This window comes from Felis catus, chromosome E1 (genome assembly GCF_018350175.1).
Source record: "Felis catus isolate Fca126 chromosome E1, F.catus_Fca126_mat1.0, whole genome shotgun sequence".
Lineage (NCBI taxonomy): Eukaryota > Metazoa > Chordata > Mammalia > Carnivora > Felidae > Felis > Felis catus.
The window spans coordinates 55,460,842-55,487,785 of NC_058381.1; the positions used below are offsets into that span (position 1 = coordinate 55,460,842).

General features: G+C 53.4%; 1 protein-coding gene across 1 annotated transcript; it reads left to right on the forward strand.

The window, feature by feature from the left end:
* Positions 1–11,859: 11,859 nt before the first annotated feature.
* CDR2L (cerebellar degeneration related protein 2 like) lies at positions 11,860–25,763 on the forward strand. The gene is made up of 5 exons (XM_023243962.2): positions 11,860–12,351; positions 20,893–21,005; positions 21,298–21,446; positions 22,022–22,186; positions 23,118–25,763. The coding sequence occupies exons 1-5, from the start codon at positions 12,276–12,278 to the stop codon at positions 24,007–24,009; spliced, it is 1,395 nt and encodes a 464-aa protein (XP_023099730.2). The 5' UTR covers positions 11,860–12,275; the 3' UTR covers positions 24,010–25,763.
* Positions 25,764–26,944: the final 1,181 nt, after the last annotated feature.

The following is a 26,944-nucleotide window of genomic DNA, read 5'->3' on the forward strand; positions in this document are numbered from 1 at the left end:
AAGATAACAAAGGAATAGTGTCTTTATTTGGCATTAAAAAAATAATTAAAATCCAGTCGACTCTATAAATCACCCAACCTCAGTCCAGGCTGCAGTGACATTAAAAATTCAGAATCTTGGGGCGCCTGGGTGGCTCAGTCGGTTGAGCGACTGACTTTGGCTCAGGTCATGATCTCACAGTTCATGAGTTCGAGCCCCACATTGGGCTCTGTGCTGACAGCTCGGAGCCTGGAGCCTGCTTTGGATTCTGTGTCTCCCTCTCTCTCTGCCCCCCCCCCCACATACTCTGTTTTTCTCTCTCTCTCTCAAAAATAAAATAAAACATTAAAAAATTTTTCAGAATCTTGGGGAGCCTGGGTGGCTCAGTCGGTTGAGCGTCCAACTTCAGCTCGGATTGTCGAGATCTCACTCTTCATGAGGTCAAGCCCCACACTGGGCTCACTGCTGTCAGAATGGAGCCCGCTTCGAATCCTCTGTCCCCCTCGAGCTCTCTCTCTCTCAAAAATAAATAAACATTAAAAAATTTTTGGAATATTAGTCATCAAGGAGATGCAAATTGAAACCATAATGTAATAATTATTACACACCTATTAGAATGGGTTAAAAAAAATAAAAACAACAATACCAAATACTGGTGAGGATGGGGAGCATTTATATTTTCTTATAAAGTTAAATTATACAGTTACCACATGACTCACTAGTCCCACTTGTGGTATTTACCCAGGAAAAATGAAGACATATATCCAAACAAAAAGCCTGTGTAATGCTTACAGCAATTTCATTTATAATCACCAAAGAGTGGAAACTGCCCAAATGTCCATCATCTGGCGGATAAACGGATTGGGGGTCACCGGCACAATGGGACTAGTATTTAGCAACAAAAAGGAGCAAACCACTGATCCAGGCAGCAACAATGTGAATGAATCTCAAAAGTACTGTGCCAGATGCAGAAGGCAGCTTACTGTATTATATCATTTATAGGACATTCTGGAAAAAAGACAAAACATTGGGACAGAAGACAAAGAAGGGATTGTTGCCTTGGGCTGGGAGTAGGCTGAGAGATGGGACTATGGAAAGATATGAGGAGGGGCACCTGGGTGGCTCGGCTGAGCATCTGACTTCAGCTCAGGTCATGATCTCCTGGCTTGTGAGTTTGAGCCCCACATCAGGCTCAGAGCCTGGAGCCTGCTTCAGATTCTGTGTCTCCCTCTTTCTCGGTCCCTCCCCTGCTCAGACTCTGTCTCTCGCTCTCTCTCTCAAAAATAAATAAACATGAAAAAAAAATTTTTAGGGACGCTTGGGTAGCTCAGTCGGTTAAGCATCCGACTTCAGCTCAGGTCATGATCTCGCAGTTTGTGAGTTCGAGCCTCACGTCAGGCTTGGAGCCTGCTTCGGATTCTGTGTCTCCCTCTCTGTCTGCCCTTTCCCTGCTCACTCCCTCAGGAATAAATAAACATTTTTAAAAAACTGTAAAAAATTTTTTTGAAAAAAAAAAGGTATGAGGAAACTTTTTGGGGTGATGAAAACATTCTGTGCTATGATCATGGTGGTAGTTCAATGACTGCATATGTTTGTCGAAGTTCACATACACCTAAGAGGGATAGATTTTATGGTATGTAAACTATGCCTCAATAAATTTTACTTCAAAACAAAAACAAAAACCAAGAGCAGGTGTTAACTGGCCATCCCAAGGGAGTAATTGTGAGCCCTTTGGTCTTGTCCATCACTCGGAGCCATTTCAGGGATTTGCAACCGCTCCCAGCGGCACCAAAATATTACTCGACATCCAGAGACCTTTCTCCTCCCATCAGCTTTCACGGGATGGATTTAAATAAGTCCACTTACCCTCCTCCAACCTCAGGAGGTCTTCTCCTGTTCACTGGGTACTCTGCTCCTCAGGAAATCTTGGTGTCCATCTTGAGGAAATCTTATAAGGTCCCTGGGCACTCTTGCCCCTGTAGGCTGGAAAAAATATTATCTTGAGGAAAGTGACCACTGATACATCTAGGTGGAAAGATACCCATTTATCCTCACCACGTATTTACTGTCTCTAGGTTAAACTTAACATCCTCCTTAATCCCACCAATGATAGTTTTTTGTTTAAGTTTATTTATTTATTTTGAGAGAGAGAGAGAGAGAGAGAGCACACAAGCAGGGGAGGGGCAGAGAGAGAAGGAGAGGGAGGATCCCAAGCAGTCTCTGCGCTGATCAGCACAGAGCTGGACGCGGGGCTCGAACACACAAACCGCAAGATCATGACTTAAGCCGAAACCAAGAGTTGGGTGCTTAAACGACTGAGCCACCCAGACGCCACCCAGTGATTGCTTTTTAACCGCTGTTGGTATTGTTTAGTGCATATACTGAAGACAGGCAGGGTGGCCTAATGACCAGGGTTTGCTCCGAAATACTGTAGCAAAGAAAACACAAGACGGAGAACACACAGGCAAGAGGAGGCAAATGTGTCAGTCTTGGTCACTGTGGAACCTGTGGAGTCTGTGGAGATTCTCTGTTCTCTCTACTTTTGTGCATGTGCTTGAAAACTCATGTAGTCAAAATCTTTAAGGAAAAAGCCTAGATTTATACAGGAAAAATAGTAGTCAAACAGAGCTTTTAAAACTTTAAAGAAATTAGTTGGGGTGTCTGGGGGGCTCAGTCCGTTGAGCAGCTGACTTGGGCTCAGGTCATGATCTCATGGTTGGTGAGTTCGAGCCCCACATCGGGCTCTGTGCTGATGGCTCGGAGCCTGGAGCCTGCTTCGGATTCTGTGTCTCCCTCTCTCTCTCTCTGACCGTCCCCCGTTCATGCTCTGTCTCTCTCTCAAAATAAATAAATAAATAAATAAATAAATAAATAAATAAATAAATAAACATTTAAAAAAAGAAATTAGTTATCTTTATTAATTTGATGATTCTCTAGTAGGCTCTTAGCTATGATTTCCTATGTGGAAACCATGCCATGCCCCTCCTTTTATGCCCAGCATAAAGGAAGAGTCGCAGTCTGTGGCTCCGATGAGCCCTTTTTTTCTGAGTTTAACCATCAGTCACGCAACAAACATTAACTCCATACCTGCTAAGGGCCACATCCTTTGCAAGGTGTTAGGGCCTGAGCGACAAAGGCAAGTTCCTACTGCCAAGACAGGACAACCATACAGGCACTAAAGAGCCTTGGGGTCGAGACTGGAGTCTGTCCAGGACCCTGGCAAGGGAGGAATGGAAGAAGCAGAGTCCAGAGGAAGAGAGCCCCGTGGTAAGAGAGGACCAACAGGAACAGGGACCTCACAGGGTCTGGAAGGGAGGGAGCCATGGGATGGATACCCTACCTTCACTGTTCTGCTCTCTGACTTCCTGCTGGTGCCTCCCATCAGTGGACTCCCAGACAGCAAGAGAACAAGGGAGGCCATTGATGCGGCCCACAAAAGCTTCAGCCTCGGGCCACCGAGCAGATAGAGAGGATGGAAAGAGAGCGGAACAGGCCAATGGAACCTGTCCCACATCCAGGTGGGAGTAACAAGTAGAAAGAAAGCCCAAAAGTGCAGACAGCCTGGTTTGCCCAGGGCCCAGAAAGACCTGGTTGGGATGAAATGTGGAGTGATACGAGATAAAGCTGGAGAGGCAGGCCAGGACTGGACCATAAAGGGCTTCATATCCTGTCCAAGAGCTTTTATCTCACTCTGTGAGCACTGAGGAGCCTCTGAAGCAGGGGAAGAATGTCATCGGATGTCATTATGTCTTGGCAAAGCCGTTCTGTCTGTTGCAGGAAAGATAAAGTGATCTGAACACTGGGAACCCAGCGTGGAGGGGGAGAGAGGACCAGGGCTGAGCCCAGGCAGTCACAGGTGGAATGGGGAGGAAGGATGCAGGTGATGTCTCAAGGTGGAAGCTTGGGACTTGCTTGTCAATCGGATGTGTGTTCGCCGTGTCACCACCTCCTACCAAACGCGGGTGGAAAACAAGCACCACTTTATTGTAAATTCTGTGCTCAGTAATTCAGACAGGACCCAGCTGAGGTGGCTTTGCATCTGTTCGACGGTGTCTGTGGTCTCAGCTGGGGAGACTAGCAGAGGTAGGGGAGGGTTCACCCGGAAGAGCTGGGACCTGGAGTCATCTGGAGGCTTCTTCACTCATACATCTGGCGCCCGGGCTGGGCAGACTCAGAGGCTGGGCTCAGCTGGGGGTGAAGATGGTCACAGCAATATTGGACTTCTGCATGTGGCTTGGGCGTCACAGCTCTGAGAGGGAGTGTCCCAAAGGGTGCATACAAAAAGAGGGTGTCTGGAGAGAAAGAGGAGGCAGCTGCATGGCTGTTTAGTACTGAGCCTGAGAATAACATTTAAGTCATTTCCACCAGGGGCACCTGGGTGGCTCAGTCGGCTGAGCGACCGACTTCAGCTCAGGTCATGATCTCACAGTTTGCAGGTTTGAGCCCCACATTGGGCTTGCTGCTGTCAGTGCAGAGCCTGCTTTGGACCTCTGCCCCTGCCCCACTTGTGTTTTCTCTCTCTCTCAAAAAGTAAACGTAAAAAAAAAAAAATCTTTTTTCTTAAATATAAATTTTAAATAAATAAAGTCACTTCCGTCACATTCTGTTCGTCAAGGCAATCAAAATCCCACCAGGTTCAAGGGGAGGGGACCTCCACCCACCTCCCCATGGGAGAAGTGTCAAAGGAGTCAGTGCCGTATTTAAGACTCCCCCACTGTGGGTGATTCTGTCTCCCACACCTCATTCCCCCAGGCCCAATCATTCTGTCTCCTGACCTTTGCCTGTCTTCTCATCTCAGTAAATGGTACCTCCCAGGGGTACCTCTGCCCCTCCCCTGCTTGTGCTCAGGCTCTGTCTCTCAAAAATAAACAAACGTTAAAAAAAACTTTTTTTAAAATTTTTAATGTTTATTTATTCTTGAGAGAGAGACACACACGCACAGAGTGTGAGTGGGGGAGGGCAGAAAGAGAGAGAGGGAGACACAGCATCCGAAGCAGGCTCCAGGCTCCGAGCTGTCGGCACAGAGCCCGACTCCGGGCTCCAACTCACAGACCGCGAGATCATGACCCGAGCTGAAGTCAGATGCCCAACCAACTGAGCCACCCAGGCACCCCCACCAAAAAAAAAAAAATTTTTTTTAATAAATAAAATAAAATGCAGCTCACAACACTCCCCCACTGAAAACACCTTGCAGCCCTTTGTTAGGAACAATTTTCGCTGGGCCCCCACCCTGACCTCCAAGGCCCTGCATGGACTGGGGCCCTGCTCACCCTCCCTGGGAGCCCCCAGCATCCACTCATGCCACACAGGTCTTCCTCCATTTCCTCAAACCCTCTGACCTCTTTCTGCCTGGGACATCTCCTTCCAGTCTCCGTGTGGCTGCCCCGTTCTCTTCCTTGGGGTCTTTTCTTCCATTTCTCCTTCGCTGGGAGATTTCCCATCCCAGGCTGTTGCTATTTTAGCTACTGGTGTGTTTACTAAAAAGTTGCCATCGTTTAAAATAGTTTCGCCTTTTTGTTCAGTTTATGTCTGTCTCTCCTACTGAAATGTAAGCTTCTCACGAGCAGGGACTGGGTTTGTCTTGCTCCCTGGGCCGCCAGCACCTAGCACTGGCCTGGCACCCAATTCTTTATTGGGTAAATGAATAAAGATAACTCCCGCGTCACAGAAGACAGAGCCAATTTGGCAGTTCCCTTCAGTCGATAGGAACCACACATGTTCACGAACTCCTTCTCAGATTCATTTTGTAGTTATTTCAGGAGCCTCTGAGGTGGGGCAAGGGGAGGGACAAAGAAGGAAAGTCAAGGAATATGGTGCTGCCCCTGGTTTCAGAGCGTTTATTTGTTCATTCATCAGGCACCTGCTCTGTACCACGCAGAGTTCCTGCCCTCGACCAGCTCTCCACCTGCCCAGAGGCAAATGGATCCCATGTGGTGGGGCCGTAATCTGTGACCAGGTACGCAAGTTGCAGTGGGAGCTGGGCAGCCGAGGCCCCTGGCTCCCACCCTGACTGCAGCCTCACCTGCCCCCCAGCAATCCCCCACCAGGAAGGTAAGGTCCCTGGACGGGTCTCCCCAACCCGCCTCAGGAGCCCTGCCAGAAGAGATCTCGTGATGGGCAAGAAATAGGTCCTGCGGGTAAAAAAGGTCCTGAATAGTGTATGCTCCCATGACCCAGACACGGTGCTAAGCACTTGGCCTGTGTCAGCTCACTGAATCTTCTCCATAGCCCCACGGGGAGGTCTCAAAGGAGTAAGGGTGAGGCCACAGGAGGACACTCAGCATTTGCACCCTAGAGGTCACTCCACTGATGGCAGGCCTGGAGGGTTTAAACTGCAGGGATTTGAGGTAGACATACGGAAGCATTTTCTGACCACAAGGACCGTGAGAATCTAAAATAATTCCCTGCTCAGAGCAGACAGTTGTCCGGGACACAATGAGATGGTATATGGAGGCAGGGGGGATGGGCACCAGATGACCTCACTCACGCCTTACCCCGCCTGGCACTGACTTCAGACTGGTGTTGGGGGGCGGGGGGGCGGAGGGGGCAGATGGGGCGAGATCGTTCAGTGCAATGTGCGCCGGGCGCTGAAACGATGCGTCTGGGGACTGGGAGGGCAGCGTGGCCTGCAAGGCTGGGGGCACCCGAGGAAAGTGTCCTGGGGTCGCCCGATCCCCTGAACCCAATCCAAGATGCGCAGCGGGCGGGGCGGTCCGTCGCCCGAGGGCCCAGCGACGCGGGCTGGGTACCTGCCCCTCCCCCAGGGTGACTCGGGCGACTGGGAGCTGCCGGGACCCTCCGACGTCAGCCTGCGCAAGTGCCGTCATTTCCGGTGGGCCGGGCTGGGAGGGTGGGTGGCAAGTGGCGACTCAGCCATCGTGTCGGGATGTCCATCCCCGCCCTGCGCCCAAGCAGCGCAGGCGGGAGGGCATTTGCGTCGCGGGGTCCGGGCTCCCAGCTCCCCCGCCGTCCCCAGCTGTGCTCTGGTCCCACGTCCAGGAGCTGGGCTTGCGTCCCTGGGGAGATCGGGTGAGAGCTCGGGAAGCGCTCCTGGTCGCTAGAGTGTGAAGCCAACCCCAGGGAATCATAACGCCCACGGCTTGGGGATATCGGGTCCACCGAGGGCTCTGGCCATCAGCGCCGAGTCCTGATGCCTCCAACAAGGAACACCCAGTAGGTCCTCCTGACACACCTATGCGGTACCAGGCTGGGGACTACGAAGAACTCAACGCTTCTGACCCCTGAAGAGCCTCCTCTCTACCTACTTAGAGGGAAAGGCCTGAAATGGATCTCAGGGCTTGTTGGCCGATGGCTCCGAGAGGCTGAGGAATTTCCTCAAAAGCAGAGCTGAGGGGCGCCTGGGGGGCTGAGCCTCTGACTTCGGCTCAGGCCATGATCCTGCATTGTCGGTTGCAGCCCCCCATCCGGCTCTGCGCTGACAGCTCAGATCCTGGAGCCTGCTTCAGATTCTGTGTCTCCCTCTCTCTCTGCCCCTCCTCTGCTCCTGCTCTGTCTCTCAAAAAATAAAATAAAACGTTTAAAAAAAAAAAAAAAAAGGCAGAGCTGACTTTCCTCCTGGAATAGTTTAAGCAGTATTAAGTCTGGCCTGAAGGCACAGGGAGTGGTCCCACTGGGCAAGGAGCCTGGGGTTCCAGTACCCCAAATCAGGCAAAGGGCGGGGCCCAGGACTGGCCCACAGCATACATCTCCCTGCCCTCAGTCAGCCACAGCTCTGCAGGTCACCTGGACCTCCACTCTGTGTCCCCCTGCGGAGCGGGACAGGGAAGTCCCACTGACCTGACAGGGTTGGCTTCCCAGCTTTGGCCCATACCAGCCTCGTGAGATCCAGGAGGACCTGGCCTGAATCCCCCTGCCTATTGCTGTGATGGCAGTGAGAATCCAGCCTTTGTGATATGTTGATCCCTGCCAGGTGATGCTTCTGGGGCTGGGGCAGGGGGAGGATGGCCACAGGAGAGGAGGGCCATGCTGAGGGTGTGGCCAGTATGGTAAAGGCTGAGAGGTGACCCAGGAGCTGGATGTTTTCACACATAGGGGTCATCTAAGTCACCACTGAAAGCATCAGTGAATCTTTAGGTTGGGGCTGCCTTTAATTGCTCTAACTAGCATCCTCACTGCCCAGGCTGGGGAAACTGAGGCAGCCCTCCCCAGGCCCTGGCCCTCAGCTCTTTGCCCCTGCTCTCCCCTGGGACTTCCTAAACTCCCTAGGGGCAGCACTCCCACAGAGCTGCAGAATGAAGAAATGAGCAAATGGGAAGGAGACTTGGTGGGCATGAAGCGCTGACCAGATCCTTCTAGAACTTACCCCCCACCCCAACCTGCTGGTCCCTTAGACTCACTTTTGCCTCCAGCTCAATAAATGGCATCACTATCGCCCAGTTACTAGAGCCGGGAGTCTAAGGCAGTCAGTTCATCTGCACACAAAACGCAAAATGTTTCTCGTCTTGCTCCATTTCCACTGCTACCAGCCTTGCCCATCCCGCCATTACTTCCCTTCCAGATGATCACAAGGGTCTCCAAACCAGTCTTGCCTCCACTCTTGCTCCCTCCCCTCCACTTCATGCTCCAAAATTGCCATTGATCTTTTTTTTTTAAGTTTATTTATTTATTTTGCAAAGGGTGAGGGTAGGGGCAGGGAACGAGGGAGAGAGAGAGTCCCACACAGGCTCTGCACTGTCAGCACAGAGCCCGAGATGGAGTTTGAACTCACGAACCAAGAGATCGTGACCTGAGCCAAAACCAAGAGTTGGACCCTTAACCAACTAAGCCACCCAGGTACCCCACCACCGATCTTTTACAACTGAAAATAACAAGCCATGTCCAGTTGGGGGGGGGGGGAATCCCAATTTATTCTCTTGTCCCTAATTCCCATTTCATCCACTCCACTCAGTTACACTGGCCTTTCGTCAGTTCCTAATATAGGTCAAGCTCTTTTTGCCTTAAGGTCTTTGACCTTGCTGTTGCTTCTGCCTGGAACACTCTTCCCCCAGAGCTTGACGTGGCTGGCACCATTGCACCCTTTAGGTATTAGCTTAGATGTCCCATTCTGAGGGAGGTCTTTCCTGAATGCTAAACCTAAACCTTGCCCCAAACTTTCTCCCAGAACCCTGTTAATTTCCTTCATGGCACATGTTACAGGTCGCAGTAATTTATTTATCCCCACTAGAAGGAAAGCCGCACAGGGACAGAGATTGCTTATGTGTCAACCATAGATTTATTTTTCTTCTTAGGTAAACTATGTTATTAATGTATGTAACATATATTCAAAGAAGTGTACACATCCTAAGTGTACATTTGTCGCAAAGGAACACACCTGTGTAACCGGCACCTGGGCCAGGAAAGAAAATACCCCCAGCCCCTCAGAGTTCCCCACATGGATCCTCACTCACTATCCTGATCAGATTCCTTTTTGCCAGTTTGGAAACTTTACGTAAATAGAATGACCCTTAAAGATGCTCGCATCCTAATCGTTACCTTTAAATACGTCACCTTGCATAGCAAAGGGAACTTTGCAGACGTGATTGAGTTAAGGACCTTGAGATGGGGAGATTATGCTGGCTTATCGGGCAGCCTCAGTGTCATCACAAGGTCTTTAAAAAGCAGAAGAGAGTCAGAATGATGCAGTGTGAGAAGGGTGCAACCTACTGTTGATGGCTTTGAAGATGGAGGAAGAGGGCCATGAGCCAAGGAATGTGGGGTGGCCTCTAGAAGGTGGAAAACTCATGGAAACTGATTCTTCCCTAGAGCTTCCAGAAGGGAATACAGCTTTGCAGACTCCTATACTTCAGCCAGTGAGAGCCATGTTGGACTTCTAGCCTAAAAAACTGTCAGCAAGTTTGTGTTGTTTCGAGTTGCTAAATTCAGGGTAACTTGTTATAGAAACAATAGGATGCCAATTCGAGTATTTACTTTTTTGTGCCTGGCATCTTTCACTCAACATTTTATTTGTACTATATAATATTCCATTGCACACAGATACCACATTTTATTCATTGACTATTGTTGGACATTTAGGTTGTTTCCAGTTTGGGTTATTATCAGTCATGCTGCTATGAACATTCTTGTACATGTCTTTTGCTAACAGATGTACATATTTCTTTTTTGTTTTAAGTTTATTTATTTATTTGTGAGAGAGAAAGAGAGCACAAGCGAGGGTTAGACAGGGAAGGAGAGAAAGAATGCCAAGGCAGGCTCCGCACTGTCAGCATAGAGCCAAATACAGGGCTCAAACTCATGAAGGTGAGATCATGACCTGAGCTGAAACCAAGAGTCAGATGCTTAGCGGACTGAACCACCCAGGTGCCCCATGTACATACTTCTGTTGCACATATATAAGAAACAGAATGGCTAGATTACAGGATATGCATATATGATGTATGCTGTGATTCATCTCCCAGATTCCCTTTCAGGACTGAAGGATGTGTTTCCCCAACTGCTGGAAAGCCTGCTGGGTGACAGTCCTCAGCTGTCAGCCCTCTCTAAGAAAAGAGGAGCTGAAAAGAGCTCCTTTGCCCAAGATCCGCACTGCTTCCCATTCACCGCCTGCATCCATTCAATGACTCGTTGATATGTGCAAGACGGGGGGCGGGGTGGGGGGTGTATAAAGGCCCTCTCCTCATTGCCACTGGAATAGCTTTGAAGGATCTCTCCGGATTCAGATTCCAGAGCTGTGCAGAGTTGGGAAAGGCTTTTATCAAGGCCACCTCTCAACCCAACTCCTACCTCTGCAAACCCCATTTCCTTTCTCTTCCCCTACAATGTGGATCCTTCTAAAGAAGTTGAACACCCTGTCACATGTTTGTTGGGTCATTTGGTCATTTGTGAAGTGCCTGGTCAAGTCTTTTACCCACTTTTCTTTTCTTTTTTTTTTTTAAAGAATTTTTTTTCAACGTTTATTTATTTTTGGGACAGAGAGAGACAGAGCATGAACGGGGGAGAGGCAGAGAGAGAGGGAGACACAGAATCGGAAACAGGATCCAGGCTCTGAACCATCAGCCCAGAGCCTGACGCGGGGCTGGAACTCCTGGACCGCGAGATCGTGACCTGGCTGAAGTCGGACGCTTAACCGACTGCGCCACCCAGGCGCCCCTACCCACTTTTCTACTGGACTGTCTTTCCTGTGGATTTACAGATATTTTTTTCTGTATTCTGGATACAAGTCCTTTGTTGGATATATTTGACACGTATGTTCAGAGTTGGATATACTCAGGATGCCACAACAGTACCAGCACATGATGGGTCCAATAAAAATCAGTTACATGAATGCTTGAGACCCCTTTAAGGAAAGGATGCTTAGAAGGTGAAATCATGTATGGCTTTAACTGGTATAACTGGGTATAGAATACGGAAGGAGAGGGAAGGGGAGGGAAACTGGACCTTAAAGGGAAAGGTCCAGAATGCAGGTAACACACCCCAAAACTTCGCCACTCCCGGCCTGAAGTTTCCGGCCACAAATATTCAAACACTCAACTTCTTAAAGGTGATTGTAAATTAACATTCATTCATTCAAAGGGTGTCCATGGAAGCTACCAGTGGGCCAGCCTGTTCTAGGCACTGAAGAGCCAGCTGTGAACAGGAGAGGCAAGAACTGTGCTTTCAGGAGATCTGGAGGGAGAGAGAGAGACAACAGCAGGTAAACAAAATAAAATTTTTTCATTTCAGACACTGAGCCATAGTTGGAGGAGTTGGACGTAGAGGGAGGGTGAGGTTCAATCAGCAACTGGCCCACCGAGACACCAAGGAGATCCCGCCCTCGGCCCCGCCTCCATCTTTGCATACGTTTCCCGATTGGTCAGAGGCGGCCGGCCCCACCCCGCGGAGCGGGCGGCTAGGGAAGCGCGGGGCGGACCCCGCCAAGATGCAGCGGCGGCTCCCGGTGTCGCCGGGCGGGCCGGGGGCAGCGCGGGCCGAAGCCGGGCGGGGGGCGCCCGCCGTGGCCCCCGCGTACTCCTAGTGCCCCAGACGTGCCGGCTGACCCCGGCCCTCCTTGCCGCCTTCCGGCCCGCCGTCTCCGCCCCTCCACCCTTTGTGCCGCCGCCGCCGGGTGCCCCCGGCTCCGCAGGACCCCGGCCGGGCCGGACCGCGGCGGCGCGCCAGCCCCGCGTGGGCGCCCGGTCTGCGGCCGATGGCGAGGGGGCGCGGCGCGGGCGGGGGCACTGCAGCCCGAGTCCGCGACGCGGGAGGCCCGGCCCGCCTCCACCGCATTGTCCCGGGCCCCGCGCCCCGGCCCTGAGCCGCGCCGCCGCAGCGCCCGCCTGCCGCCCGCCGCCCGCGGGGCCATGCGGAGAGCCGCCGTGATGGAGGACTTCACAGAGGAAGAGGAGCCCTGGTACGACCAGCAGGACCTGGAACAGGGTGAGCACGGCGGCGTGGGTGCGGCGGGAAAGCGGGGTGCGCCCCGCGACCCCTGTCCGCTTCTCCATTGTTGAGCAGTATCACCCCGGGGAGGGCTGGGCTGGACCCGGAGCGCCGGACTCCGAGGGTGATGCGTCTGGAGAATGGGGACGTGGAGACAGGGAGCGCTGCCCGAGAAGACCCGGGCGGGACCGGCGGAGACACACAAAAGTGGGGGGAGCGGCCATTCTCGTTCCCCGAACGACAGGGGCATACTTCCCCCAGAGCACCCACCTCATCTTAGAGGCAGGAACTGCCCAGGCGCCCCTACTATTATTGGGGGCCTGAGTACTGGCTAGAAGTCTGTGAAGGCCTGGAGGTGGCTCCTTGGCTATGTTTTGCTGAGAGGAATGGTGAGTGTGTGTGTGTGTGTGTGTGTGTGTGTGTGTGTGTGTGTGTGTAGGGGAAAGTTATCCCATTCCAAATCCGGTGGCACCCTCCCCTGCCAGGATTCCTGAGCTCTAAGGCTCCCAGAAAGTTTCCCCAACTTCTTTACCCTCTACCCAGGGAGGGTATAGGGGTTTGGGGACCCTGCTGGCCAAGAAGCAGCAAAAACTTGGAGTCTCCAAACGGCTCGAGGGGAAGGGGGTCCCCAGGGCCTTTTCCTCCCTGCCTTTTCCCAAATGATTCATGGTTGGAGGGAACCGGGTTTGGGCATTCTGAACAATGCACCAGACTACAGCCTGAGTAAATGGGGAGCCACCTCCCCCACTCCCATCTGAGTGTAGAGAGGGTGGCTGGAAGGGGGTTAGAATCTGGTGATGAGGTGGCCAACGTGACATCACTCTGAGCAGGGGGTGGAGCTGTAGGACAGGAAGGAGGAGGAGGCCTAAGAGGGTCAGGGCCAAGGTCTGCTGGAATACAGTCAAATCCACCCTCTCTTCCCCCAAAGTACCTCATTCTTGGATGGTTAGAGCTGGAGGGGCAAGGAAACGTGTCCAGGAGAAGTGACCACTGTCACCCAGCAAGCCAGGCGGGTGTGTGGACACAACTCTGGTTCAGTGTCTACTGACACCCCATCCTCTGAGTGGCCTATCCATGGGACCCCAGATGCCTAGCTTTGCCCTCATGTGAGGCATCTGACCAGATCCTGGAGCCTTTGATTCCTGGCCCTGACCCGCATCCCCACGTGGCCAGATTTGCTGGTAGATGAGACTGTCCTTGTACTCAGGAGCGTGGTGGGTTAATCGGTCTCTGGGGGACCAGCGTGGGACTAGGGGTGCTGGGCTGAACTCTGCCATATCCTTCACCCTAGAGTCTAACCTCAGCCTCCCTGCCTGGAGTATGATGTCCAATACTGGCTGTGACAACCCGGTCCCCCATCCTGGGCATTACCCCCCAAATTTTGCATCCCACACACACCCATCAGGCTGACATTTAAGTGTCAGACACCGTCCTGGGAGCTGGGAACAGTCCCAGCCCTGGCCTCCTGGGTGCACCCTGGCAGGTAGAGGTGGGCCTGTAACTAAGTGTGGGTGTTAGGATACGGTAAGAGGGCTTCATGGAAGAGGCAGGCCTAGATGGAAAGATTGGAAGCTGAGCTCCCGGGAAGATGGCTTCCTGGGAGGCTGATGCTGATATTGTTGCTGTCTCATTTCATTCCCGCACCCCTAACAAAGTCTCTGGCATTGTGCCCGGCCCAGATGTGGGAGGAAGGAGCCAGGAAGTAGGGGTGGGAGATACACTGCTTCTGGAGAGCGAGAGGTGTCGAGACTCGAGCGGAGCCGGGCTGCCATGCTCTGGGGCTAGGGTAGGGGATGGCCATGCTGGTCTGCAGCAGCTGGCCTTGCTTTGTAGCCCCAGTAGCCAGGGTCCCTGTAGCCAGGGTCCAGGAACAAGGAGGGAAACCAGAAATGAGGCAGTGTCAGAAGAAATTGGACTTCTTGAGCCAAAAAACACAAATGTCTGCTCGCCCTGGGTGAGGGCAGAAGGCAGTGAGAGCAGAGACAGAGGGCCTTCTGGTGTAAGACTCATGAAGGTTGATGCAAAAGGCCCTCTGAGCTGGAGGGTTGAATAAGGGCTGCCTGGGCATTGTAGGCAGAGTGGATGGCGTACGAAGGCACAGAGCAACATGAAAAGACCACGTGTGACTAGAAGGTAGGAGCTTCTAGAGTGCCAGGGGTGGGTTCAGAGGAAGCCTCAGGCCCAGCCAGTGCAGCACCACCTCCTAGAGCCCGGCACAGAGAGCTGGATGGTGGGGCGAAGCGTCGGCCGAAGGCCAGCTACACTGGGGATCAGGTGCCTGTAACGTCCCCCTTCCCTGTATCCAACCCCCAAATTCTCTCCTGCCCAGCTGCTCCCTGGTTGCCTCTGAGTGGCTCAGGAAGTGGTTTGTTCAGCCAGCTGGGTCTCTCCTCTGTGTTTGTTTCCCCCCTGCCCTGGGGGCAGACCTCAGTTTTACACTCTGGAAGCTTGGCCTGCTGTTTGACTTTGATTCCGTTCTGTCCCAGTGGAGGGAGGCAGTTGGGACAAGCAAGGTCCTAGATCCTCACCATGTTCCTTCCGCCCACTGACACAAGCACCTGTAAAAATAGAAAAAGCCATTGATTGTTAAGCACACTGGCTCTCTCCCTCTCTGCCCGCCTCCCTCCTCGACCTTGGACCAGGCATGGTGGGCCTTTGGTACCTCTTTCCATGCCGAGAGATGGCTGCTGAGTCACAGATGTGAAGCCCTGGGTGCCTGACCTTGAGTCTCAGCCTTGGGCAAGAGCTCTGACATGACAAGGAGAGGGAGGTGACCGGACCCCAATTGTGTGGACCCAGAGTTCCCGACATTCATGCCCTAGAGGTTGTAAGCAGGAACCCCGCAGCCCTGCCAGGTGATAGATCTTCTCCTCTCACTGCCTTTATCTTTGTTCCTTCCTCCCTGTGCCTGTCCCCTGTCCCTTTCCCACCTCTCTGCTCCAGAGTCTATGGGGCCACACCCCAACCCCAACAGGGGGGACAGTGGGATTTCAGGGTTTCTTTTCAGAGACATCCCCTTGGCTGCCGGCCACTCCCTCTCAGGCCTCTGGGGCTCATGGAGGACACGTCAGCAGGCACTCAGAGGGCAACACTGCCAAAGCCCACCACAGGAGACCCCAGAAAACTCCAGGGCCCAGGGTCCAGGGGAGATGCCCATTCAGACTCGGTAACTTCCCCAGCTTGGTCCAGTGTGACCATTAATCTGGCCATGACAGATTGTTTATTACTCCGATTTCTACTTCCTCCTTAGCCAGCTCTCCCATTCTCCCACCCCCGGGCCTCCCCCACCCCTGGTCCAGGGGGAACCGCACTCCGCCCGGAGTCCAGAGACACCGCCAGGCCTCTGCTAGCTGGTGTACCTTCCCCAGCGCTTGGCTCCAGCCAGTCCCCTGCTCTGCACCTTCTAGACCTCTCCTGTGATCCCTCCTGGCCTTTGACCAGCTTAGCTTGCACTGTGATCCAGTTTCCCTGAGACACTCTCTGAGATTTTTCTCCCACCCCAGACAGCTTCTATTGTGTTCCCTTCCTCCCCACCCCTGAGTCATTGGGCGGCCTGGTTACATGCGGAGCCTTTGCAGCGCAAGCTTCTATGTCGCTGGTTTATAGCATGACTTGCAGCTGGCCCAGCCGGCCAGCGGCAGGAATACGCACGCCCAGCTCACGTGCTCACCTGGAAGGAAAAGCATAAAATGCAGTTGTTCTTGACCTTTCCTCACTCAGCTTCGGAGCCTGAAGTCTCGGACTCTAGGTTAAGCTGCGGGAACGCCGAGCAGATCAGCCGTGGAGCCCGTGCCCCCAATGCCAACACAGGGGCCGGCATCACTAGCAGTGGCCTCTTCACAGACCCCCCTGACAGTTCCCGAAGGAGAAAACACTGGTGAACGTGGCCTTCTGTTGTTTTTCATTTATACCTGAGTTATCTGATACTGTTTGGGGGTGAGCCAAACATTCACCATCGCATTACAGAGAGTAGGAAGGCGCTATGGCTCCCTCATCGCCAGCTAGCGGTGGTCTTGCTGGGCTCCCGAATTTCCACTGAGCCCTCGACATAACATAGGGCTGCAGTTGTACGACGTTAAATGGCAGACTTCACACTTTGTGGACGGACGGGTCCAGAGGCCTTCACACTTTGTAGACTTCTGCCCAACTCAGAGTGAATAAATTCATACTGCAAGTGGCCCATTCCCCGACTGGTCTGTATCAGGCACCTGGTTTTTCTTGCCATCGTCATCAGATGTTAATTGCTCAAAGCTGAAGCTTCTTCTGAGATCTACATGATCGTTTTTCGTTTTTCTTTTTTAATGTTCATTTATTTTTGAGAGAGAGAGTGAGGGCGGGAGAGGCAGAGAGAATAAGAGAGAGGGAGACATCGAATCGGAAGCAGACTGCTGGCTCTGAACTGTCAGCAGAGAGCCTGACACAGGGCTCGAACCCATGAACTGCAAGATCGTGACCTGAGCCACCCAGGCGCCCCCTATATGATTCTTTTCCTTAATGTCTGAGGTAGCTGTTTAGGAGAGCAGCTTGTGTTTTCCCGGGCTAAGTTTTTGCAGCCTTGCTCCAGGATAGCAGCTTTGCACTTGTCTGGGAAACTCCTCCGGATGACATCCGGGCACAGGGCCCCGCGTTCCTGGCTTAGGCCCGGCCTGGAGACTCCACTCTGGCTGTTTCAAAACCTTACCTTTATGTGTGGGAGCAGACTCCAGGCTTGTGTTCCTGACAGGCAGCCTGGCCTTTTATCCAGGCCCCATGGCTAGCCAGGCCCCTCGCTTTCATAAGGTGATATCAGTCCTACCCCCAGCTTTGGCTGGCAAAAAGCCTGAGGTCCTGCTCTAAAAATGCCCACTGTGAGCCACTGCTGTCTGGGGCTCTTCTGAGAAGAAAACCCCCTCCCCAGACCTGTCTGGTGCCAAGCAAGGGGCTCAGCTGAAACAACCATATTTATGAAACTCGCTAGGAGGGGCTATAGAGACCCTCTGTCCTCTGGGGATTCTGGACCGATCACTGTCTGAACAGGGAAAGCATTAAAGACCTGAATCCCCGGACCACATCACATCGGCCCCAGAAGAGTTGCCCTTGTACATCTCGATCTGGATTTATACCATCAGCCTAGATTGAGGGATGTTTCAAGAAACGACCTCTTGATGGGAAAAAGACTCAAGTTTTCTGGACAGCGTTTTGGCAGAATGAATCAAGTAGGCCTACCCTTTGTCCTGGTAATTCTGTTTCTGGGAAAGTATCTTCGGGATACAGGCAGTGATTTGCACAAAGATTTTTGTACTATGAATTTTTGTATAGTTTCATTTTCAATAGGGGGGGGAGTGGAAATACATAAAATTCCAACAACAATATTTAGGGGTGGCTATTGGGGACTAGTATACAATAGAATATTCACATCCACTAAAAGTGGCCATGTAGATATATGTGGACACAACTCTTTATGCCAAATTTTTTTTTTTTAACATTTATTCATTTTTGAGACAGAGAGAGACAGAGCATGAATGGGGGAGGGTCAGAGAGAGAGAGAGACACAGAATCTGAAACAGGCTCCAGGCTCTGAGCTGTCAGCACAGAGCCTGATGCAGGGCTCGAACCCACAAACCACGAGATCATGACTTGAGCCGAAGTCGGCCGCTTAACCAACTGAGGCACCCAGGCACCCCTATGCCAAATTGTTAAGTGAAAAAAACAGGTACAGAAAACATCCTGGTCATACAAACTTGTACCTATAGCTGCTTTAAGCCCAGAGAGATGTTTATAAGAATGGTGACCAGCATGTTGGACAGCATCTTTCTCGAAATGGGGCATTTTTGTCTACCTGCTTCCTCCCCTCTCCTCTCGTGCCACACACACAGACTGTAACTTCTATTACTTACAAATAACCATTCTGTCATAACCTTTTGAGGCCACATCCATTTGTTTATGGACTTCCCAGTTACAGATCTAAGAATATGTGAGGTACATTTCCAAGTCATTTTTGGTCACCATTTTTAATCTTTCTGTGCTGCTTGAATGTTCACATCAAGTACACCTAACACAAACCTTAAAGTGATTTTAAAAAGAAAAGAGCCTGGGACGCCTGGGTGGCTCAGTCGGTTAAGCGGCCCACTTTGGCTCAGGTCATGATCTCGCAGTCTGTGAGTTCGAGCCCCGTATCGGGCTCTGGGCTCTGTGCTGACAGCCTGGATGGAGCCTGTTTCAGATTCTGTGTCTCCTTCTCTCTGACCCTCCCCCATTCATGCTCTGTCTCTCTCTGTCTCAAAAATAAATAAACGTTAAAAAAAAAAAATTAAAAAGAAAAGAGCCTTGTAAACCCAGTCATGAGCCTATCACCAACCTCTTGAAGGGCCTTGCTCCCTAACATCAGTCTCTGTCTCTGGATTAAACTGCCTAAAGTGTTTTGTTTTGTTTTTTGTGGTTTTTTGTTTTTGTTTTTGTTTTTAACAGCTTTTTTGAGATGTAATTCACACACCAGCTAATTCACTCATTTAAAGTGCACAGCAACTTGGGGTGCCTGGGTGACTCAGTCTGGTAAGCATCTGATTCTTGATTTGGGCTCAGGTCATGATCCCAGGGTTGTGGGACTGAGCCCCACATCGGGCTCCACTCTGAGTGTGGAGTCTGCTTAAGATTTTTTCTCCCTCAGGGTGCCTTGGTGGCTTAGTCAGTGAAGCATCAGATTTTGGCTCAGGTCATGATTTCGGGGTTTGCAAGTTTGAGCCCTGCATCAGGGTCTGTGCTGACTATGCAGAGTCTGCTTCGGATTCTGTCTCCTTCTATCTCTGCCCCTACCCCCATTCGCACACCGCACTCTCTTCCTCTCTCCAAATAAGGAAATAAACATTAAAATATATATGTGTGTGTGTGTATATATATATAGGGGCGCCTGGATGGCTCAGTCAGTGACCTTGGCTCAGGTCACGATCTCACAGTTCATGAATTCGAGCCCCACGTGAGGCTCTGTGCTGACAGCTCAGAGCCTAGAGCCTGCTTCAGATTCTGTCTCCGTCTCTCTCTGCCCCTCCCCACTCAAGCACTATCTCTCTCTCTCTCTCTCTCAAATATAAATAAACATTAAAACAATTTTTAATATATATAAATAAAAGAAATAATAAATTTTTCCTTTATGATAGTAAGTATGTTATTTCCCTTGTTTCTAAGAAGAATGAGGCATATATTCGGAGGAATATCTACTCCAAATGTCTAGGGGCCCTCACATAACTCCAGACCCACTAAAGAGAATTTTTAGGGATACCAGCACCTGCCACTTCTTTTTAATCCTCCCCCCCCACACCACACAGCCCCCCAGAAACAGGCTAGACCCCCTCCCTGACTGCCTCTCTGACAGTGTTCATGCACCTTTGGCTGGGGGAGGGGAGAGCAGTTTCCAGTCCTAGGGTACAAGAATCAGGGCTGCTGGGGGGGGGGGGGGTAGGGGTGGGGGGGAAGAGGATGATGGTTTTGCTGCCCAGAGAAAGGAGGTTTCTGAGAGGGGTGCATGTCACTAGGACCAGATGGTCCCCAACCAGGGCCGGGAGACCTGAATTCTGCTTCCAGTGTGGCCATAACCTTGGATGGGTCATTCTTCTGTCTCCTTCTCCAGCCTGGCCTCCATGAAATAAGGAGGTTGGGCCAAAGGGCTCTGAAGCCTCATCCAATTTTTTTTTTTTAATAAAGTCATAGCTTATTCTTTTTTTTTTTAAGATTTTTTTAATTTTTAAGTAATCCCTACACCCAACCTGAGGCTTGAACTCACAGCTCCGAGATCAAGAGTGACACACTCTACTGACTGAGCCAGCCAGGCGCCCCTCATCCGATTCTAATACCCAGCAAGTCTTTCTGTTTCCTTCACCTCTCGGCGAGCTCCTAGTCACCCTTCCAAACCCAAAGCTGCCCATTGCCTGAGCCTCCCACTGATCCCAGGAAGAGTGAGCTCTCTCTCCCTTACCTTTCATCCCAGGGCACTTGGCCCCACGTCTGTCGATTCTCTTAGCACATTCCTCTCACTCATTCTTTCAGAAAATATTTATTATGCCCCTGCTGTTGCAGGGCCTGGGATATCAGCGAACAAAATGGGCAAAATCTCTGCCCTCTGAGCTTACAATTAATCAGGGGGGCGGGGGGGGGGGAGAATGAACACGATAAATGAGCAAATTGGTAAGTTAGGTGGTGATACTCACGAAGGAGAAAAATTAAACAGAGAGGGAGTATGAGGCGGGGGAGGGTGTGGTTTTGAGTCAGCGGTCAGGGAAGGGCTCCTGGAGAAGGTGACATTTAAGCACAGATTGGAAGGTGAGGAGGGATGAGGCTTGGGAGTGTCTGGGGAGAGGACACTGCAGGCAGAAGCGACGGTCAGTGTAAAGTCTTCGCTCCCGGCTTTCATCCACTCCCAGACCTGCGGGCTCCCTGAGGCCAGCTCGTGTCCCGGTTGTCTTGGAGTCCCGAAGGCACAGAGTGAATGCTCGGAACGTTCCCCGGAGTCCTCTGAGCCCATTCAGCTGCTCATGTTTCTCCCACCCTCTGCCCCCTCTCCACTAGACTTGCACTTGGCCGCAGAGCTGGGGAAGACCCTGCTGGAGAGGAACAAGGAGCTGGAGGAGTCTCTGCAGCAGATGTATGCCACCAATGAGGAGCAAGTGCAGGAGATCGAGGTGAGGGGCCACGGAGGCCCTGCACCTGCTCCCCCCCCCCCATTGTGGACCCCTTGGCCTGTGGTGCCCTTGTATAACTTAGGGAAAGGTGCCCTCTTAGCAGACGCAGCCTTGGCCCTACAGCCTCGTGCCGTTCACAACCTGTACAACTATCCCAGGCAGCCATTGCTCCACCATCATTACCCGCCCCCCTGCTGCAGACCAATACCTCCAGGCAAACGTGTTCCTAGAAGTAGGAGAGTGGCCCACGTGCACACACTGTCCCCAGCCCTGTCAACCTTCTCCCCTCCAGTACCTAACCAAGCAGCTGGACACGCTGCGGCACATGAATGAGCAGCATGCCAAAGTGTACGAACAGCTGGACCTGACAGCCCGCGACCTGGAGCTGACCAACCAGAAGCTGGTGCTGGAGAGTAAGGCTGCCCAGCAGAAGATCCATGGGTGAGGGCCGGGTGGCGGGCTGGGGGGCGAGCGAGGGGGAGGTCAGGTTGGGTTGCCGGTGGGCATATGGTCTGGTGGGTGTGACTCATGCTCCTTCTCCCAGAAACCCGGGCCTGGGACCCCGGGATGGTGGTGAGATCGCCCTTGTCAACTGTGGTGGATTTCACGTTCAGGCCACAGCCCTTCTGGAAGCACCAGCTATATAGCAGGCTCTGTTCAGGCACTGCGGATACAGTGACGGGGATACAGAGAGACATCCCCTCCCCTTGGGAGCTCACAGCCTGGGCGGGAAGGCAGGCATGTAAATATTTTACTGCCGTGCAGGGTGATAAGTGCTCGAAGGGTGTAGGAGGAACTGAGGTGGCACAGGGAGGATGGTCAGCTCAGCCCTGGAGGGGCCGGGCGGGTCCTCGGGCACACAGGGAGTTCCCTCTGACCTCAGCACCAGGAAGCGGGGGCCCAAGGTTGCCCATCTGTCCCCACCTCCATCCCCAGTCCCTCCAGGGCTGCAGCGAGGAGGGCTGGCCCTGTCCCCTTAAAGACCCTCCCATGTATGTCCCCCACCCCACCCCCAGGCTGACGGAGACCATCGAGCGCCTGCAGGCCCAGGTGGAGGAACTGCAGGCCCAGGTGGAGCAGCTTCGGGGCCTGGAGCAGCTGCGAGTGCGCCGGGAGAAGCGGGAACGCAGGCGCACCATCCACACCTTCCCCTGTCTCAAGGAGCTGTGCACCAGTCCCCGGTAGGCGAGGGTGCCCCGGGGTGGGGGGCAGTCCGGACCCTGCACGGCGTCCCCGAGTCCCGGAGGAAGGAGAGGGTGGGCACCAGGCGGCAGGTGGGAATGAGAGTTGGTGCATCGTCAGGCTGTTGGAGGGACTGATCCTGTTGCCAACAACAGGCAGCAGCTGGCATTTAGTGAGCCTTGGCCGTGTGCCCGCCACTCGCAGTGCTTTCATTCCCGTGGCAGTCCCGCGAGGTATGTTTTATCATCCCCACTACTCAGATGAGGAAACGGAAGCCCAGAGGTTATGTGAGCTTATCCAAGGTCGCCTCTTTACTAAGCCAGAATTCTAACTCAGGAGGAGTTAACCCACTACACCTCTCAGTTCTCAGTAAACCTTAACAGGATGACCTCTTAAGATAAAAATACCTATTGTGTGTTTAGTGGGTGTTTCAGTAAAGGTCCTGGCAGGAGACAGCACCTTGCACGGAGTAACTGAGGCGTGATGGATGAAGGGGTGTGGACAAGGTGTGGGGAGACCACAGGGACACTGCAGCACGCCAGGCTTGCAACAGTGAGGGGCTGCTGTCCCCCCTAGGCCTGAAGGGGCCAGGGGAAGGAGGTTACTGGAAGGCAAGCAGGTGCCGCCTGGCCAGCACTAACCAGGGAAGGAATCTGGGGAAGACCTTCCCTGACCTCCCTCTGCTCCCACGCTCGGACCTGCTGCCGGTGGCTCCCGTTGGTCCAGCTCAGGAGAGAGCAGAAACCTGGCTGACGCAGGTCACCGTGGTCAGCCACCCAGGGCAGAGAGCAGGGAGAGAAAGGGCGGAGGGTGGCTCCAGAGGAGCAAACAGACGATCTTGCCCGTTGGCCGGGAGATGTGTTAAGCGTGGGGGAGCTGGACCCGGGACCTTGGCCTTGACCAGATGTCTGCCGGCCCGCTCCCCGTCAGGTGCGAGGATGCCTTCCGCCTGCACAGTTCCTCGTTGGAGCTGGGCCCGCGGCCCCTGGAGCAGGAGAACGAGCGGCTGCAGACGTTGGTGGGTGTGCTGCGTTCCCAGGTGGGCCAGGAGCGGCAGCGCAAGGAGCGGGCGGAGCGCGAGTACGCGGCGGTGCTGCAGGAGTACGCGGAGCTGGAGCGGCAGCTGTGCGAGATGGAGGGCTGCCGCCTCCGCGTGCAGGAGCTGGAGGCCGACCTGCTGGAGCTGCAGCAGATGAAGCAGGCGAAGACCTACCTGCTGGGCCGGGAGGACCACCTGGCCGAGGCCCTGCTCGCGCCCCTCACCCAGGCCCCGGAGGCCGATGACCCCCAGCCCGGCAGCGGGGACGACTCGGCCGCCCAGGACGGCGTCTCCTCTCCGGCCGCCTCCCCGGGCCACGCCGTCCGCAAGAGCTGCAGCGACACGGCGCTCAACGCCATCGTGGCCAAAGACCCGGCCAGCCGGCACGCGGGCAACCTGACGCTGCACGCCAACAGCGTGCGCAAGCGGGGCATGTCCATCCTGCGGGAAGTGGACGAGCAGTACCACGCGCTGCTCGAGAAGTACGAGGAGCTGCTGAGCAAGTGCCGGCAGCACGGCGCCGGGGTGCGGCATGCTGGCGTGCAGACCTCGCGGCCCATCTCCCGCGACAGCTCGTGGAGAGACCTTCGCGGGGGCGAGGAGGGCCAGGGGGAGGCCAGGGTGGGCGAGAAGAGCCTGAGCCAGCACGTGGAGGCTGTGGACAAGCGGCTGGAGCAGAGCCAGCCCGAGTACAAGGCGCTCTTCAAAGAGATCTTCTCCAGAATCCAGAAGACCAAGGCCGACATCAATGCCACCAAAGTGAAGACGCACAGCAGCAAGTGACCCTTTCCCGGCCTGCAGCCTCCCCCCAGGGTCAGGTCACAGGGCCTCTCATGCCTGGGCCATGCAGCCTCTGGTGAGTGAGGGAGCCCTTTAGCAGCAATATAGCCCAGTGGAGGCTGCTGCCTGGCCCAGGGAGCGTGGGGAGGTGGGGGGACCCAGTCTGTTCTCTGCTGACTTGGGAGGTGTCCAACACCTCCCGGATCGCCCAGAACCCTCCACCATCCTGCGTCAGCCCAAAGACGCAGCTAAGAGTTTCAAAGCCAAACATCCCCATTCCCCCGGGGATTCCCAGCTCCCCAGCCCTTGGCTTCCTGACCCTGAGCCTTGCTCTCAGATTCATGGCCAGGCTTCTGAAAGCCATTCTGGACTATTTGGCTTTTTCTTTTTTTTCTTTCTTTCTTTTTCTTTTTTTTTTTTTTTTTTTTTTTTTTTTTAGAGATTTGCAATGCAAGGTCTCCCTGACCCCTTCCCACAACTGGAAACACTTGAAGGAGGATCCCAGAGCCAGCTGTTGCTGGTTCCAGGGGTCTCCTGGACCACCCACTGCTTCTCCCCAGCTGTGACACGCTGTCATCCCCTTAGCACCAGCTGCCCCATCCCCCAGAGTCCTGACCAGGTCAGAGACAGCCCCTGCCATGCAGAGCCTCGGCCAGGCCCCGAGTGCCCCCAACTCCAGCCCTGGTGAGGCGGGCTTCTCCCCAGAGACCCTCAGCCCACTGCAGATCTGTAGCCAATCAGAGGAGGGGAACAGAGAGCCCCCTCGGCAGCCATACATGAACAGTGCACCTGCTTCCCTCACAGCCAGCCTCCTGGGGCTCCAGCCCTGGAAATGCCTTCCGGCCGTTAAGCCTTCCAGGAGTCTGGGTGGTGGGGAGCCCCCATCTCTGCACGCCACCTCTGACCTGCCGAGCTTAGCCTCTGCCTGCCCCCATCTCAGGGACCATGATGTGTCTCATTCACTCCCATGCTCCCCACAGGCCGACCCCTCCTCAGATCATGACTGCTGCCCCCAGAATGTCCCAGGTGTGTGCCACCAGCCAGTGGTCCTAGCATCCGCCCCTGCTCCCCCTTCACGGGGGACTCCCCAAGATTTCCCACCCTGTCCCGAACAGTATTGAAATGGGACCTGGTGGAGACCATGTCTCCCCCCTCCCGTAAAATGCTTGTTCTTAACCTCTCACCTTTGTGGGGGTCTTTTGAGGACCCAGCTGGGTCACAGGCTAAACTTTTTAAGGCTTCAGAAAGTCCAGCTTCAGCTAAGAGATGTCCGGGCCTCCAGCTTGCCCTGAGCAGTTCCTCGGGGCTTCCAGTTCCATCCTGAGATCCTAGAAAATAGAGGAGCTACCTAGCCCCGCGGAAGGCGGCAGCCCTGGCCTCTGCTGGGAATCCAGCAGGGACCTTCATGCCTTATCTGTTTCTAAGGGGTAAAGGGGTTTTCGTAACAAGCATGCCCGACCTCCCTGGAGGCGCCACCCTGCTCTCTGGGCAGCACTGTGATGAGCGCTGTCGGCTGGTCCTTCCGTTCACACATCTTGGAGCCCTTTGTCCTTTGGAGCTGGGCAGCTCCCAGCCCTCAATGTGTCTCTGTCATCTAGGGTGGAGGGGATAGGGTGGGGGAAGGGCTCCTGCCTGTTTGCTCCCCAGTTCTGTAGCGGCCGACCAGCGCGTCACCTTTGAAGTATACATGAGAGAAATATATTTACAAATGCTTTATTCTCTTCTTTAATAAAAAATGCACCAGTATTCTAAAAGCAGAAATGGCCCTGGGGCCATGGTCCTGTCTCTGTGCGTCTCACACCCCCACCTCTCATCACACAGCTCTGGGGGTCGGGGAGCTGAGAGTCCTGAGCTCTGCTCCCCGGGGATTTGCAGCCAAACAGCTGAAAGCCTAGGGGTGTTTTCTGGGGACCAGGCAGATAGCAGGTGGTGGTGAAGGAAGTAGGTTCCTGGAAGAACGAGGCAGAATTGCCCACTCACTCCTGCCAGGAGGCACACTCTATCGGCCCTGCCCCCAGGGGGTGGGGGGTGTTGGATGGGGAGAGGAAGGTGGTCTTAGCATCCGGAATAGAGCTAGTAAGACTGGATTTCCCACCCCAGTGCTGCAGAGAAACAAAAAGTAAAAGCCACCCGATCTCTGAAAGTAAAAAGAAGTTCCTTATCATCCCTTAGCAGCAGCTAACTTTGTTGCCTGCTGACTTTGTGCTAGGCAGTGTTGAGTGCTTTCGTGTGCTTAGCACCTTCAGCAGCCTTAGGAGGCAGCTCTAAAATCTCTGTTTTACTCATGGAGATTCTGAGGCTTAGAGGTTAAGTTAGTAATTCGAAGTCACGTAGAAATATTTAAACCCGGGGCACCAGGGTGGCTCAGTCGGTTGAGTATCTGACTCTCGGTTTCTGCTCAGGTCATGATCTCACGATTTCATGAGTTGGAGCCCCACCTGAGGCTCTTTGCTGACAATGAGGAGCCTGCTTGGGATTCTCTGTCTCCCTCTCTCTCTGCCTTTCCCCTGCTTGCGCTGTCTCTCTCTCAAAATAAATAAATAAACTTAAAAAATAAATACCCAAACCTACAACTCACCAATTCCACTATGCAATATTTCACATTCTCTAGCTCTTTGTCATGTTCAGTTTCAAAAGCCAGTCTGACTCAGGGCAGTCCAGAAAAGAAGAAAGGAAGGCCCTGTGGGTCCCCACAAAGTAGTGATCCCCCAACTCACAGGCCATAGAGAAGGCCTGGTGCCTGCAAGCTCCCGAGCTGCCGGGAACGGCCTGGTGGTGCTTTACCTTTTCCCTTCTTTCCTCTTGCCCCTGTGAATGTCCCCTTCTTGAAGCACCATTTCAGCCTGTGGAGGACAAAGGAGGGAAAGGAGAAGGCAGGCCTCAGCCTTCAGTGCACACCTTTTTAAGGGAACAGGTGGCACCTCTCAGGCCCATTTCT